Below are 14,035 nucleotides of genomic sequence, written 5' to 3'. Positions count from 1 at the left end.
AAAATTGAATCAGCAATCCAGGTAGTTTTCTCTTTAAACTCTTTCTAACTTTACTATCCCTTTCTTAATATGGTGTCACTTTCTTTTATAAATTTCTATTTTCTTTCCAAAACCTGCATTCCCGAGTCTAAGTTGGGATTCCTCACCAGGCAGAAGTGAAACCTAGAAAAAAATCAGCTGCAACACTTTAGTTGCTATTTTAGGATTTCTAAGAGGGACATGTCACACAAATCCCTGGAAAAAGAAATTCTTTGCAATTATCTAATCAATAATGACTGGTTACCCAAAAATTTGCTCCCTAAAGTATGGCTTGCTAGTTGCAACATGAACTACTGTGTAGCAGTACCTGCAGACCTGGAGATCAACACATGCAGCATGTTAGCTGGCTCCCCCAACATCCATCCGAAGCTTCAGGGCTCTATACTCTTCATGTCTCATATATGCCTCCAGCACCCTTCTGAGATCACCCATGGCAGTTTTATCATGCTGCTACAGGACAGCATCACCTACTCCTTACCTCTCCTTTTTTTTGGTAGTTAAGCAAATCAACTACCATTCTCAGAAAATGATGTCACTCAGTTGCTCTATGATTTCATCAACTATACCTGTGCCTTCTCAAACCAAAATACTCTACCCTGAAGACCACTACCTTGTCTATGTTGTCTTCCTATGTGGGAATACAAGATTCTTTTTTTTAAGGATTTTGCAAGGCAAATGGGGTTAAATGACTTGCCCAAGGCCACACAGTTAGGTAAGTATTAAGTGTCTGAAGCCAGATTTGAACTCAGGTACTCCTGAATGCAGGGCCGCTGCTCTATCCACTGTACCACCTAGCCACCCCTGGAATGCAAGATTCTAGAGTACAACCATGTATTTTTTGGTATTTTTATTCTTTTCTAAATTCTTGAGAATGATGATTGTAACAGTAGTAATAATTTTTTATGAGATTCATGAAATTCTCCTTGGAATCCATCAGATGTAAGGGTAAGCCCCTGCCTTAAGTGGTTCCATTACAATCAATTCAAAATTCTGAAAGATGTTTTCAGCCTTTTAATTTGTTTGATGGAATCTTATACTCTTGGAGATTCATTGGTTTCAATTTATCCAATTGTAATGTTTAGAGTTTTATTTTTTCAATTGGCTTTTTGTGTTTCCTTTTCCAGTTGATTAATTTTACTCTTTGCTGATTCGCAAGTCCTTTTTATCAGCTGCTCGAATTTATGTTTTGAAGAGTTACATTCTTTTACCAATTAGTTATTTTTACCTTTTATTTAGATTTTTGGCAAGGTAATGGATTTAAGTGACTTGCCCAAGGCCACACAACTAGATAATTATTAAGTGTCTGGGGCCGGATTTGGACTCAGGTACTCCTGAATCCAGGGCTGGTGCTCTATCCATTGTGCCACCTAGCCACCCCAAGTTATTTTTACTTTTAAAGGAGTTGATTTCTTTGTACAATTTTTCATAATTTTTCTACATGACTCGCATTTCTTTTCTCCATTTTTCTTTTTCCTCTCTTCTTTTTTACAAGGCAGTGGGGTTAAGCAACTTGCCCAAGATCATATGGCTAGATAACTTTTAAGTATCTAAACTAGATTTGAACTCAGGTCCTCCTGACTCCAGGGCCAATTCCTCACCTAGCTGCCCCTCTTATTTTGTTTTACATTCTTTTTTAAGCTCTTCAGGGATCTTTTGGATTTGAGTCCAATTCATAGATTCTTTTGAGACTAGCCCTGTGGGTTATTGTTCAGTGTTTTCTTTTTCTGAGATGGCATAGTCACTTTCTATAGTAAACAACCTTTTAAGTGTTTCCTTCCTTTGATTATCTGAGCTCTAAATCTGGGGTAGAGGGTGTGTAGACCCAATCTTTTTATGCTGGGCCTGGGTTCTTACCCCTGACTTGTCCTTGGTACCCTATGCAGTTAAGATCTTGCCTTTGCAGATCTTTTATGTCTCTTTTATGTCCAGATTCTGATTATACAATGGTTTGTTCCCAATCGGATCCTGTCTTTTGCCCTAGTATTCCCAGGGTTCAGACTTTGTTTGGGATTAGGACCCTTCCTGCTGGCTTGCTGGATAACTGCAGGACCTGTGCTGTTATCAGATTGTTGGAACCTGGAAGGCCTTGTGGCTAAACCCCACCCCCCCACCCCCAAACTGGCTTTCTGGCCTTGCAGCCTAACTGGGCTCATTTCCTCTTTTGCCCCAAAGAGACAGACCTTCACTGAAGATACTCCATGCTATCTAACACTGAAAATTTCTTTTAGTCTTGTCTGTAATTGGTGGGATCTGTAGCTTTAATATATATAGAGGCATCATTTAGCTTTGTGTAGGGAACAACTCCAGGGGCATGTGAGCTTCACATTGCTTTGCCCTAGAAATTGGAAGTTTTTTCGTAGGTAATTCACTGATGACTTGTTGAATTTCTTTTTCTGAGATAGGGTTGTTTAAGCATTTATTTCCTCTTCTTTTAACCTGGACAATTTATATTTTTGTTAATATTCATCCATTTCACTTAGATCATCCAATTCATTGAAATTCATTTGATCAAAATAGTTCTGAATTATTACTTCAATTTCTTCCTCATTGGTGGTAAATTCACCTTTTTCATTTTTAATACTAGTAATTTTGTTTTCTAATTTTTTTCATGAAATTAAACAAAATTTTATCTATTTTATTGGTCTTTTCCTAAACCAACTTCCTGTTTTTTTAATTCATTCAGTTTTCTTGTTTTCAATTTTATTAATTTCACCTTTAATTTACAGAATTTCTAATTTAATTTTTAATTTGGGATTATTTATTTGTTCTTTCTCTTACTTTTTTTTAGTTACATGCTCAATACATGGTTTCCATCTTTCTCTATTTTATTCATGCAAGCATTTAGAGATATAAAGCATCCCCTAATAACTGCTGTGTTTGTATTCCATAAGTTTTTGTATATTCTCTCATTATTGTCATTGTCTTGGATGAAATCATGAATTCCTTCTATCATTTGTTGTTTGGTCTACTCATTCTTTAAAATTAGGCTATTGGAGTGGAGCCAAGATTGTGGCAAAAAGTTAAGAAGTTCCTGGAGCCTTTCCCTACCAAAGATACATGAAGGCTCTACTCTGTCATTCAGACTAGGGATCCCACCAAGAAAGAAGAGTCAAAGAAATTTTCAACCATAGAAATCATGGAGGATTTTCATTGAAGGTGTGTCTCTTTGGGGGAACAGGGAAAGAAAAGTTCAGGAGGCAGGACAGAGGGGAAAGTCAGTAGGAGGCATTTAACCAAAGTACAATCCAGGTCCCCACAGCTTAATAATAACAGAGGTCCTGACAGCTGGATAGCAATTGAGAACAATCCTCTGTTAAGTCAGAAACTGGACATAAAGGTGGGGGGGACCTCTGCAAAGACAAGGCCTGAACTTCATAGGCAACATCTTGGCCAACAACAAGCCCAGGATCAGAGCCCAGTGCCAGTGAAATAAAAGCTTGGATCTATACTCTACATACCCCAGGAGCAAAATTACAACAACAAAGATGAGCAAAAAAGCTAAAAGAGCACTCATTATAGAAAACTACTTTACAGATAAAGATGACAGCAATGCCATATATGAAGAAGGCAGTGAAAAGTCACTCACAGAGGTGTCAAAACAATCTATAAACTGGACTCAAATACAATAGCTCATTGAAGAGCTTGAAAAATGATTTAAAAACCAAAGAAGAGAGGAAGAAGAAAAATGGAAAAAAAGAAATGAGAGTCATGCAGGAAAATTGTGAAAAGATGACCAGAGAATTCAACACTTTTAAAAAAGGAAACACAAATGGTAATTGAAGAAAGCAAAATACTAAAAACTAGACTGTTAGAAACTAATTAATCTACAAGATTAGAAGTTTCCATGAAACAAAATTAAAGAGGCTGAAAAAATTGAAGAAAATGTAAAATATCTTCTAGGGAAAATGAATGACCTGGAAAGCAGATCCAGGAAAGATAATCTAGGAATCATTGGAATCCTAGAAAGCCTGCATCAACAGAAGAACCTGGAAAACTCATGCAGGAAATTATAAGGGAAACCAGCCCCAATCTACTAGAACAAAATAACAATATAACAATTGAAAGTATGTGGGATAAAAAATCCACTTTAAAAATATAGAGACTCCTCTAAACAAAAAAGAAAGTTTATTTTGGCTTTTCTAGAGAAAAGAGCACACTCCAAGTCTTGCAAAGGTAGTGAAGATCAAGGAGTTGCCCCGAATTGACAGTCAAGCAAGATTATATGGTCTAACAAGATCCCCTCCTCCTTCCTTTTGTCCCTCTCTGACAACACATTGGTTAGTCTTCAGAGTTACATTCTATTTGTGAAAATCTACCCAAGCAACAAAGAAAAGAATGAAAAGTTTTCATAAAATATTACCTCACCATCCAATGAGAATAACCTTCAGGATTATAACTATTTTATTGAAATAACAGTTTATTTATCATCAAACAAGTGGAGTCTTATGAACTTTGTTGGAATGCAATGTTTGTTTGATTGTTTGTTTTAATGGTAACAGTCTACTGTCCTCCCTGTTAAGATAGTTTAATCATCAAATAGGTAACAAACTAAATTGCAAGGTCTCTCTGGAAATAGTCCACTGTTTTCTCCCCTAACAGAATCCAGAGGGTGTCTGACTTGGAATGTAAGGTCTCTCTCCTTCTTTCTTATAAGAATAGCCTAAGAAGAATAGTCTGTCTTTGATTTTTATTCCTGAGAGGACTTCAGTAGGAATATTAACTCTTAAGAGGGAATATCCCACTCAAAAGAATCCACAGAACCCCTCCAGAAAGAGACTCCTAGGATAAAAACTCCAAGGGTTATAATAGCCAAATTCCAGAACCATCAAATAAAAGAGAGAATATTAGAAATAGCAAAAAAGAACATTGAAGGATCAAAAGAACTAGAATAACATTTTGGACAGCTAAGGACCTGGGGTTACAGCCCAGAATGTTTTACCCTGCAAAATTCAGCAAATATTGTCAAGGGAAAAGATGGGTATTCAATAAAATAGAGAATTTCCAGAATTTCCTGACACAAAGACCAGAACTGAGCATAGCATTCAATTGCCAAATACATGACTGAAAAGTTACATTAAAAAGGTAAATATAAAAGGGGACTGAAAAAAAAGAACTGTTTTAAACAAATCTTGGACGCTAAAAGGGAAGATATAACAATTTTAACTCATTATAACTTTACTTCTCTAAGTATAATTAGAAGGTAGAATATAATTGAAGAGAATGAACCTAAGAGATATAGGTTTAATTGGGTCTTCTCTCTCAATTGAAGATGTCAGAGATCACATCACTATGTTTGAGATAAAAAACCCTAGGGGAAAATAAAAGCAGGAGTGTCAACTTTAACTTAAGTATCTCATTACATTTTGACTGGCTTAATGCACAAGGTGCTAAGCATCTTGTCTAATGAAGGCATTATTAACTGCAAGGACCTTGAGACAGTGTGTCTCTTAAAATCATTTTAGAATCCTGAGACCTCCAGAGCTTCCCAGTAATTAGAGATCTTCAAGATACTTTTATTTAATTAGATCAGGATGCTTCCCTTAAAAAGGTGTTAAATATCCTGGGTGGGGCCGGTTAAAGTAGGAGAGACAAAGGGCCTTGGTTCACTTAACAAGGTGTTAAGTACCTTGAGTGGGAGGTAGGGAGGCAAAGTAAGAAAGAAAATAACTGGGGGGGAGGGGCACAGATCAAGAAATGATAAGACTTTGGATGATACTTTGGCTTGTGAAGAGGATTGTATGTAGTTGAAAAATACTCGAAGAGAGTGTAAGGTGAAAAAATGATTATAATTATAATTTGATGAAATTTGAGTCAATGTTGCTTATCAAACAGCCAAGTAAACAATCTGTGATATCTTCATAACAGTAGAAACTTATCAAGCAAACAAGAACTGTGATTGATGATGCCTGACTAATAATATTAAAGCACCGAGGGAAGAGGCACAAAGATTTATAATTATAGAGGGAAAGAATGTGATTGCGGTATAAATTCTATTCAATAGATTTAGCCCAGAGAGGGAAGAAGATACATTCTCATTTGGGTTTAAAAATCTACCCTAATCTATAGGGAATGTGGGGACAGGGAACTGAAAAGAAAAGGGAAGAAGGGACTGATAAAAGGAAAGGCAACAGTATAAGTGAAAATAAACTGAAAGTTAAATTTTTAAAGGTAAATCAAAGGGGAAAGGTAGTAAAATTTTGGTGAGGAGGAATGAGAGAAAAGGAAAGATAAATATAAATGGAGAAAGGTAGTATAGAGAGAAATACACAATTAGTGATCTTAACTATAAATATAAATGGGATGAACTGTCCCATAGCACGGGAAATGGATAGTAGAACAGATTAAAAATCAGAATCCTATAATAAGTTGTTTACAAGAAACACATCTGAAACAGAAAGATACACACAGGGTAAAGGTAAAAGGTTGGAAAAAATATCTCAGCTGAAGGAAAAAAGTCTCCATTATCGATTCTAATCTCAAAGTAAAAGCAAAAATCAATCTCATTAAAAGGCATAAGGAAGGAAACTACTTCTTAAAAGGCACCATTGGTGGGGATGCTAGGTGGTACAGTGGATAGAGCACCTGCCCTGGAGTCGGGAGTACCTAAGTTCAAATCCAGCCTCAGACACTTAATAATTACCTAGCCATGTGACCTTGGCAAGCTACTTAACCCCACTGCCTTGCAAAAAATCTAAAAGAAAAAAAGGCACCATTGGAAATGAAGCTATAGCAATACTAAACACGTATGCACCTAGTGGGATAGCTTCCAGATTCCTAGAGGAAAAATTGAGTGACTTACAAGGAGAAATGGACAGCAAAATTTTAATAATGGAAGACCTCAACATCCCTCTCTCAAAACTAGATAAATCTAACAACAAAATAAACACGAAGGAAATTAAGAAATCTTAGAAAACTTAGATATGATAGACCTCTAGAGAAAACTTAATGGGGATATAAAAGAGTATACCTTTTTCTTAGCAGTACATGGCACCTTCACTAAAACTGACCATGTACTAGGGCACAAAAACCTTAAAATCAAATGCAGAATGGCAGAAATGCCAGATCATGATGCCATAAAAATTATATGTAATAAAGAGTTCAGGGAAAATAAACCAAGAACTAATTGGAAATTAAATAACTTTATCTTCAATAATGGGTGGATCAAACAGCAAATGATAGAAATAATAAATAATTATATCTGAGAAAATGATAATAATGAGACATCATACCAAAATGTATGGGATGTAACAAGGCAGTTTTGAAGGGAAATATTATATATCTAACTGCCTATATGAATAAAATAGGGAAAGAGGAGATCAATGAGTGGAATATTCCCTCTTAAGAGTTAATATTCCTAGTTAAGTACTCTCAGGGTTAAAAAATCATTAAAACAAAGACAGACTATTACTCCTAGACTATTCTTAGAAGAAAGAGGGAGAGAGGCTTTGCATTCCCATTCAGACACCCTCCAGATTCTGTTAGGGAGGGAAATAGTGGAATACTTCCAGAGAAGAGACCTTGCATTCTTAATTAGCCACCTATTTGGTGTTAGACTGGGAGAACAGTAGACTGCTTCCTCCTACTAAGATGACCTTGCATACACAGACTTTAAATCATTTAGATAGACAACAGAAAGTCTTTAGAAATCTTCTTCCCTGGGGGTGGCTAGGTGGCATAGTGTATAGAGCACTGGCCCTGGAGTCAGGAGTATCAGAGTTCAAATCCACCTCAGACACTTAATAATTACTTAGCTATGTGGCCTTGGGCAAGCCACTTAACCCCACTGCCTTTCAAAACCTAAAAAAAAAAAGCCAAACAAACAAAAAAAAGAATCTTCAGATACTCTCACCATCTGGATGGTGAGGTAATATTCTAGGAAAACCTTTTATTCTTCTCTTTTTTACCTAAAGATTGTAACTCTGAAAACCTTAACCAATCAGGTTGGAAGAGAGGGGCCTGGGCGGGGGAATCATGCTAGCCCATACAATCTTTTTTTTTTTTTAAGGTTTTTGGTGATAGACTGGGAGAACAGGAGTTGTGCTCTATCCATTGAGCCACCTAGCCACCCTAGGCCATATGATCTTGCTTGACCATCACCTGGGGCAGCTCCTTGATCTTCATTACTTTTGTGAGACTTGGAGTGTGCCCTTTTCTTGAGAAAAAACAAAATAAACTTTCTTTTTTGTTCAGAGGAGTCTCTATATTTTTAAATGGATTTTTATCCCTCACACCAATGAATTGGGTTTGCATCTAAAAAAGCTAAAAAAGAACAAATTAAGCATTCCTGATTAAATAGCAAACTAGAAATTTGCAAATCAAGAGAGACATTAATAAAATAGAAAGCAAAAAAAAGCCCATAAAACATTGATCTCATAAATAAATCTAAGAGCTGGTGTTATGAAAAAGCCAATAAAATAGACAAACCTCTGGTTAATCTGATTAAAAAAAGAGAGAGGAGGAGTGGCTAGGTGGTGCAGTGGACAAAGCACCAGCCCTGGAGTCAGAAGTATCTGAATTCAAATCCAGACTCAGACACTTAATAATTACCTAGCTGTATGGCCTTGGGCAAGCCACTTAACATCATTTGCCTTGCCAAAAAATCCCTAAAAATTAAAAAAAGAGAGAGGAGATAACCAAGTAACTAGTATCAAAAATGGAAAGGTTGAACTAACTACCAATGAGGAGGAAATGAAAGAGATAATTTGGACCTACTTTGCCAAACTGTATGCCAACAAATGAGTGAAATGGATGAATATTTACAAAAATACAAACTGTCCAGATTAACAAAAGAGGAAATAAATTACTTAACCCCATTTCAGAAAAAGAAATTGAAGAAACCAACAATAAACACCCTAAGAAAAAGCCTCCAGGTCCAGATGGATTTGCAAATGAATTCTATCAAACATTTTAGGAAAAACTATTTCTTATTCTACATAAACTATTTTAAAAATATGAGAGGAAGGAGTTCTCCCAAACTCCTTTTATGAAACCAACATGGTGCTGATACCTAAACCAGGAAGAACCAAAACAGAAAAAGAAAATTATAGACCAATCTTCCTAATGAATATTATGCAAAAATCTTAAATAAAATTTTAGCAATGAGACTACAGCAAGTTACTATTAGGTTAATTCACCATGATCCAGTGGATTTATACCAGGCAGATGGTTCAACATTAGGAAAGCACTCAACATAATTAAGCATATCAACAGTAAAACCAACAGAAACCATATGATTATCTCAATTGAGGCTGAAAAAGCCTTTGATAAAATATAACATCCATTCCTATTAAAAAGACTAGAAAGTATAGGGATAAATGGAGTTTTCCTTAAAATAATAAATAGTATCTATCTAAAACTATCAACAAATATTATATTTTAATGGAAATAAACTCAGAGCATTTCCAATAAATTCAAGGGTGAGACAAGGATGCCTACTATCACCATTACTATTCAATATAGTATTAGAAATGCTAGCAGTAGCAATAAGAGAAGAAAAACAAATTGAAGGAATGAGAATTGTCAATGAGGAAGCAGAACTTTCACTCTTTGCAGATGATATGATGTCATATCTAGAGAATCCAAGAAAAGCATCTAAAAATACTCCTTGAAACAATTAACACATTCAGCAAAGTAGCAGGATATTAAATAAACCCACATACATGATCAGCATTTCTATGTATGAACAGCAAAGCCCAAGAACAAGAAAGAGAGAGAAATTCCATTTAAAATAATTGTAGATAACATTAAAAAAACCAGGGAATCTACCTCCCAAGACAAAGTCAGAAATTGTATAAACACAATTATAAAACTCTCCTCACCCAAATAAAATCAGTTCTAAACAATTGGAAAAATATCAAATGCTCATGGTTAGATCGAACTAATATAATAAAAATGGCAATTCTACCCAAATTAAATTACTTATTTAGTGCTATACCAATCAAACTACCAAATAAATACTTTACCAGGCTAGAAAAAATAGTAACAAAATTCATCTGGAGCAACAAAAGGGCAAGAATAGCAAGGGAACTGATGGGAAAAAAAGCTGTAAAGGAAGGTGGCCTAGCTCTACCTGATCTAAAACTGTATTATAAAACAGCAGTCAATAAAACTACCTGGTACTGGTTAAAAAATAGAGTAATGGATCAATGGATTAGGATAGATTCAATATAAAATGCAGTAACAACTACAGCAATCTACTATTTGACAAATCCAAGGACATCAGCCTCTGGGATAAGAACTCAGTATTTGACAAAACTTGTTAGGAAAAATGGAAAAAAATAACCAAAACTAGGCATAGATCCACATCTCACCAAAATAAGGTCAAAATGGGTACAATATTTAGACATAAAGAGTGATACCATAGATAATAGAATAAAAATATTCTATCAATCTGATCTATGGAAAAGGGAAACATTTTTGACCTAACAAGAATTAGAGTACATTATAAACTGCAAAATGAATGATTTTGTCTATATTAAATTAAAATGTTTTTACACTAATAAAATCAATGCTCCCAAAATAAGAAGAAAAGAGTAAAGCTGGGAAACAATATTCACTACCAGGAGTTCTGATAAAGATCTCATTTCTAAAATATAGAGAGAGAACTGCATCAAATTTATAAGGTCACAAGTCATTCCCCAATTGACAAATGGTCAAAGGATATGAACAGACAGTTTTCAAATGAAGAAATTAAAGCAATATATAAGCCTATGAAAAAATGTTCCAAATCACTATTGATTAGAGAAATGCAAATTAAAGCAACAATGAGGTATCATCTCAAACCTATTAGATTAGCCCAAATGAGAAAAAGGGAAGGTGATCAATGGTAGAGAGGTTGTGGGAGGATTGTGACATTGATGCGTAGCTGGTGGAGTTGTGACCAACCTTTCTGGAGAGCAATATGGAACTTTGCCAAAGAACAATAGAATTATTCATACCCTTTGACCCAGTAATTCCAATTCTAGGTCTATATCCAGAAGAAATTGTGAAAATAGAAAAAGTCCTACATGTTCCAAAATATTTATAGAGGCAAAGAATTGGAAGCAACCTCTTGACAGTACAGAGAGCTAGGACAATTGTTTTTTTGACAGATTACGGATTATATTGTCCCCAACCAGAGGAAGAAAAATAAAGCAAAACAAAACACACAGAAAAAAAAAACACCCCTCCCGAATCTGATGAACACTTATTAAAATTATCTCTTATGTAACTCTTTCCTTTAATCCTAACTTCTCATACCAAAAATTACTAATTTGTAAATATATTTAACAAAATAGGTATGTGAAATGCTAACCTGACTGTTTTTTACTGGGGGCAAGGCAGGTGGGAAGGGAGAGTGGAAGGAAATTTTGTAACTTGAAAATATACCTGTTTAAATGAATGAAAATAAATAAATGTTTTAAAAATAAAAAAATAAAATCAAGCTATTTAGTTTCCAATTTCTTTTTTGGTCTATCTCTTCATAATCCTTTATTACACACGATTCTTATTCCATCGTGGTCTGAAAAGGATGCATTCCATATTTTTGTGTTTCTACTACTAATTATAAGGTTTTATGCCCTAATACATGACCAATTTTTGTTTGCATGACCTGTACCACAAGGGAAAAAATATAATTTATTTTCTATTCCTTTCTATCCCAGTTTTTACAGAGGTCTATAATATCTAAGTTTTCCACCATTCTATTCACTTCCTTAGCCTCCTTTCTGTTTGTTTTATGGTTAGACATATCTCGTTTTGAGAGACAGAGATTGAAATCCTCAGCAGTAGAGCTTTGCTGTCTATGTCTTCCTTGAACTCATTTAGCTTCTCCTCTAAGAACTTGGATGCTATACTGCTTGGTGCATACACATTTAGTATTGAAATTATTTGATTGTCTATGTTACCTATAAGCCAGCTATAGTTTTCTTAATTATTTCTCTTTTAATGAGATCTGTTTTTTTGCAACTGATTTTCTGATATAAGTTCTGCTGCTACTGCTTTTTTCACTTCACTTGAAGCATAATATATTCTATTCCAGTCTGCAGTATGTATCCCTCTGCTTCAAATGTATTTCTTGTAAGGAGCATTTTGTGAGATTCTGATTTTTATTTCACTGTGCTATCCACTTACATTTTACTGGAGAGTTTATTCTATTCACAATCACAGTTATAATTGCTAACTCTTTATTGCCCTCCATGTTATCTCCCCTCCATTTGCATTTGACCCCATATTTCACCTTACCACTCCTCTGTACACCACCTCCCTTGACCTGTTTCCCCCCTTCTATCCACCACCATCTATTTTCTTTCCCCTTTCCCTTTTCCCCTTTTTCCTTCTCTCCCTTCTATCTGTCCTTCCTTCCCTCTCCCACTCCCTTAGCATTTATAGTAATATCAGAGTTTTAGAAATATACTTGTCTTCCCTCAGTTGAAGCATTTACTCTTAATTAGTTTGAGCGGAGCCCATCCTGAGTCTCCATCCAAAACTGTATCCAGACTAAACCAGCCACACTAACAACTCTCCTGGGATCCCACATTGGGAGGGAAGGTATGTTAGATCATGAAGGTCTTGTGATGACACCTCATTTCCCATATGAATCCTCCCATTTTTTTCCTCATGAAAATATAAAATAGAAATATATTATAAATATATAAAAATATATAAATAAAATAAAAACATATAAATATATAAATAAATATAAATAAATAAAATATAACATATAAAAATTTTAAAATTTTTTCTAAGCTTTCCTTTAGAAATCCATGTACTGAGATATGGGGGCCCAGGCTTGTGTCCCTGTAATCTCCCTTAAAGACACCTTGTCCCTCCTCTTAAGAACCTGACATGTCCAATGAGTCAGTTCTTGTTCCCTGTGATGCGCACGCATTCTTTTTATGGATTATTTCCTGTCTCTGGCTTTTTTGTACAAAGTTGTTTGCATGTTGTCTTCCCATGAGTCAGAGTTCCTTGAGAAACAGGATCCTCTTTGGTCTCTTTTGTATCCCCCAGGCCTCAGTCCATCCTCCAGAACACAGTAGTCACTTAATAGATACTGTTTGATTGACTATATGGACCATGAAGGCAACAATTACAATTCCTACTACTCTGATATTCCCTCTCTTGGGGGTCTTTTCTTGAAGAGGTCTCTCTGTCTCTGTGTGTGTCTGACTGTCTCTGTTTCTCTCTGTCTCTTTCTGTCTCACTCTCAATTACCTTCCCTGTATTTGCCCCTTTATATACTGTATACAATTCCTGAGGATGGAGACTATTTTACTTCTGAGTTTTCCATCTCAAGTCCCCACCTAACACAGCAGCAGTGCAGACAAGGGTCCTGTGCAATGTTTGCAAAGTCCAGGTGTGTTGTAATCTTTAGCATCTGCTTCAGGTCTGTCTCTTCTCCCTTCATCCTTCTCTGCTTTTCCTCACCTCCTTTCATTTTCCTGCCAACTTCTTCCTCTCCTTTTATGTCCCCTCCCTCCTCATTATATTATTGTCCCCTGGAAAGCTCAAGGAGACTCATTTGAATTTTTGAGGGAGGAGTAGTATTTCCCTCCCAGAGAAGTTTTCTGAAGAAACAAGATCTGATCCAATTCTGAAAACCCTTTGCCAGATTAGAAACCTTCCCAGGGGTGAGATGAGATGGCTAAGACCAGAAGACGGAGATAAATATCAGCCTTTGTAGGAACAGTCACACCTTCAATACCTGGGACCTACCTTCCAACATATATGTGAATGGAGCCATGTAGACAGATTCTAGATTTCAAGAGGAGCTAGAGAAAGTCAAGCAGGAGAAGAGTGAATGACCCTTTTATGAAATTTTTTACTTGGAGAAGATTGCAAATCTTAAACTTACCTTCCTGCCCTTCCTCATGTTGAAGTCAAAAAGGATGTGCCTTTTCCTCTTCTAGAGATATACCCTGGCCTCTGATTTCTGGTTTCCAGATATTGTTCTATCATATCTTCCCTGTGAATTTCTATTCCTTTAAAAACACAATTGAGAAGTAATATAGGAAAG

At 35.6% G+C, this 14,035-nt stretch overlaps 1 protein-coding gene across 1 annotated transcript in view; it reads right to left on the bottom strand.

Annotated features, from left to right (window-relative positions):
- LOC141519420 (vomeronasal type-2 receptor 116-like) overlaps window positions 1-398 on the bottom strand; it is a 28,831-nt gene extending 28,433 nt beyond the window's left edge. The window contains 1 exon segment of the mRNA XM_074231662.1: window positions 347-398. Coding sequence (XP_074087763.1) covers window positions 347-398 — 52 coding nt within the window.
- Window positions 399-14,035: the final 13,637 nt, after the last annotated feature.

This window comes from Macrotis lagotis, chromosome 3 (assembly GCF_037893015.1).
Source record: "Macrotis lagotis isolate mMagLag1 chromosome 3, bilby.v1.9.chrom.fasta, whole genome shotgun sequence".
NCBI classification, from domain to species: domain Eukaryota; kingdom Metazoa; phylum Chordata; class Mammalia; order Peramelemorphia; family Peramelidae; genus Macrotis; species Macrotis lagotis.
Note: the sequence above shows the minus strand (reverse complement) of the source record. Positions and strands in the feature narration are given on the sequence as shown.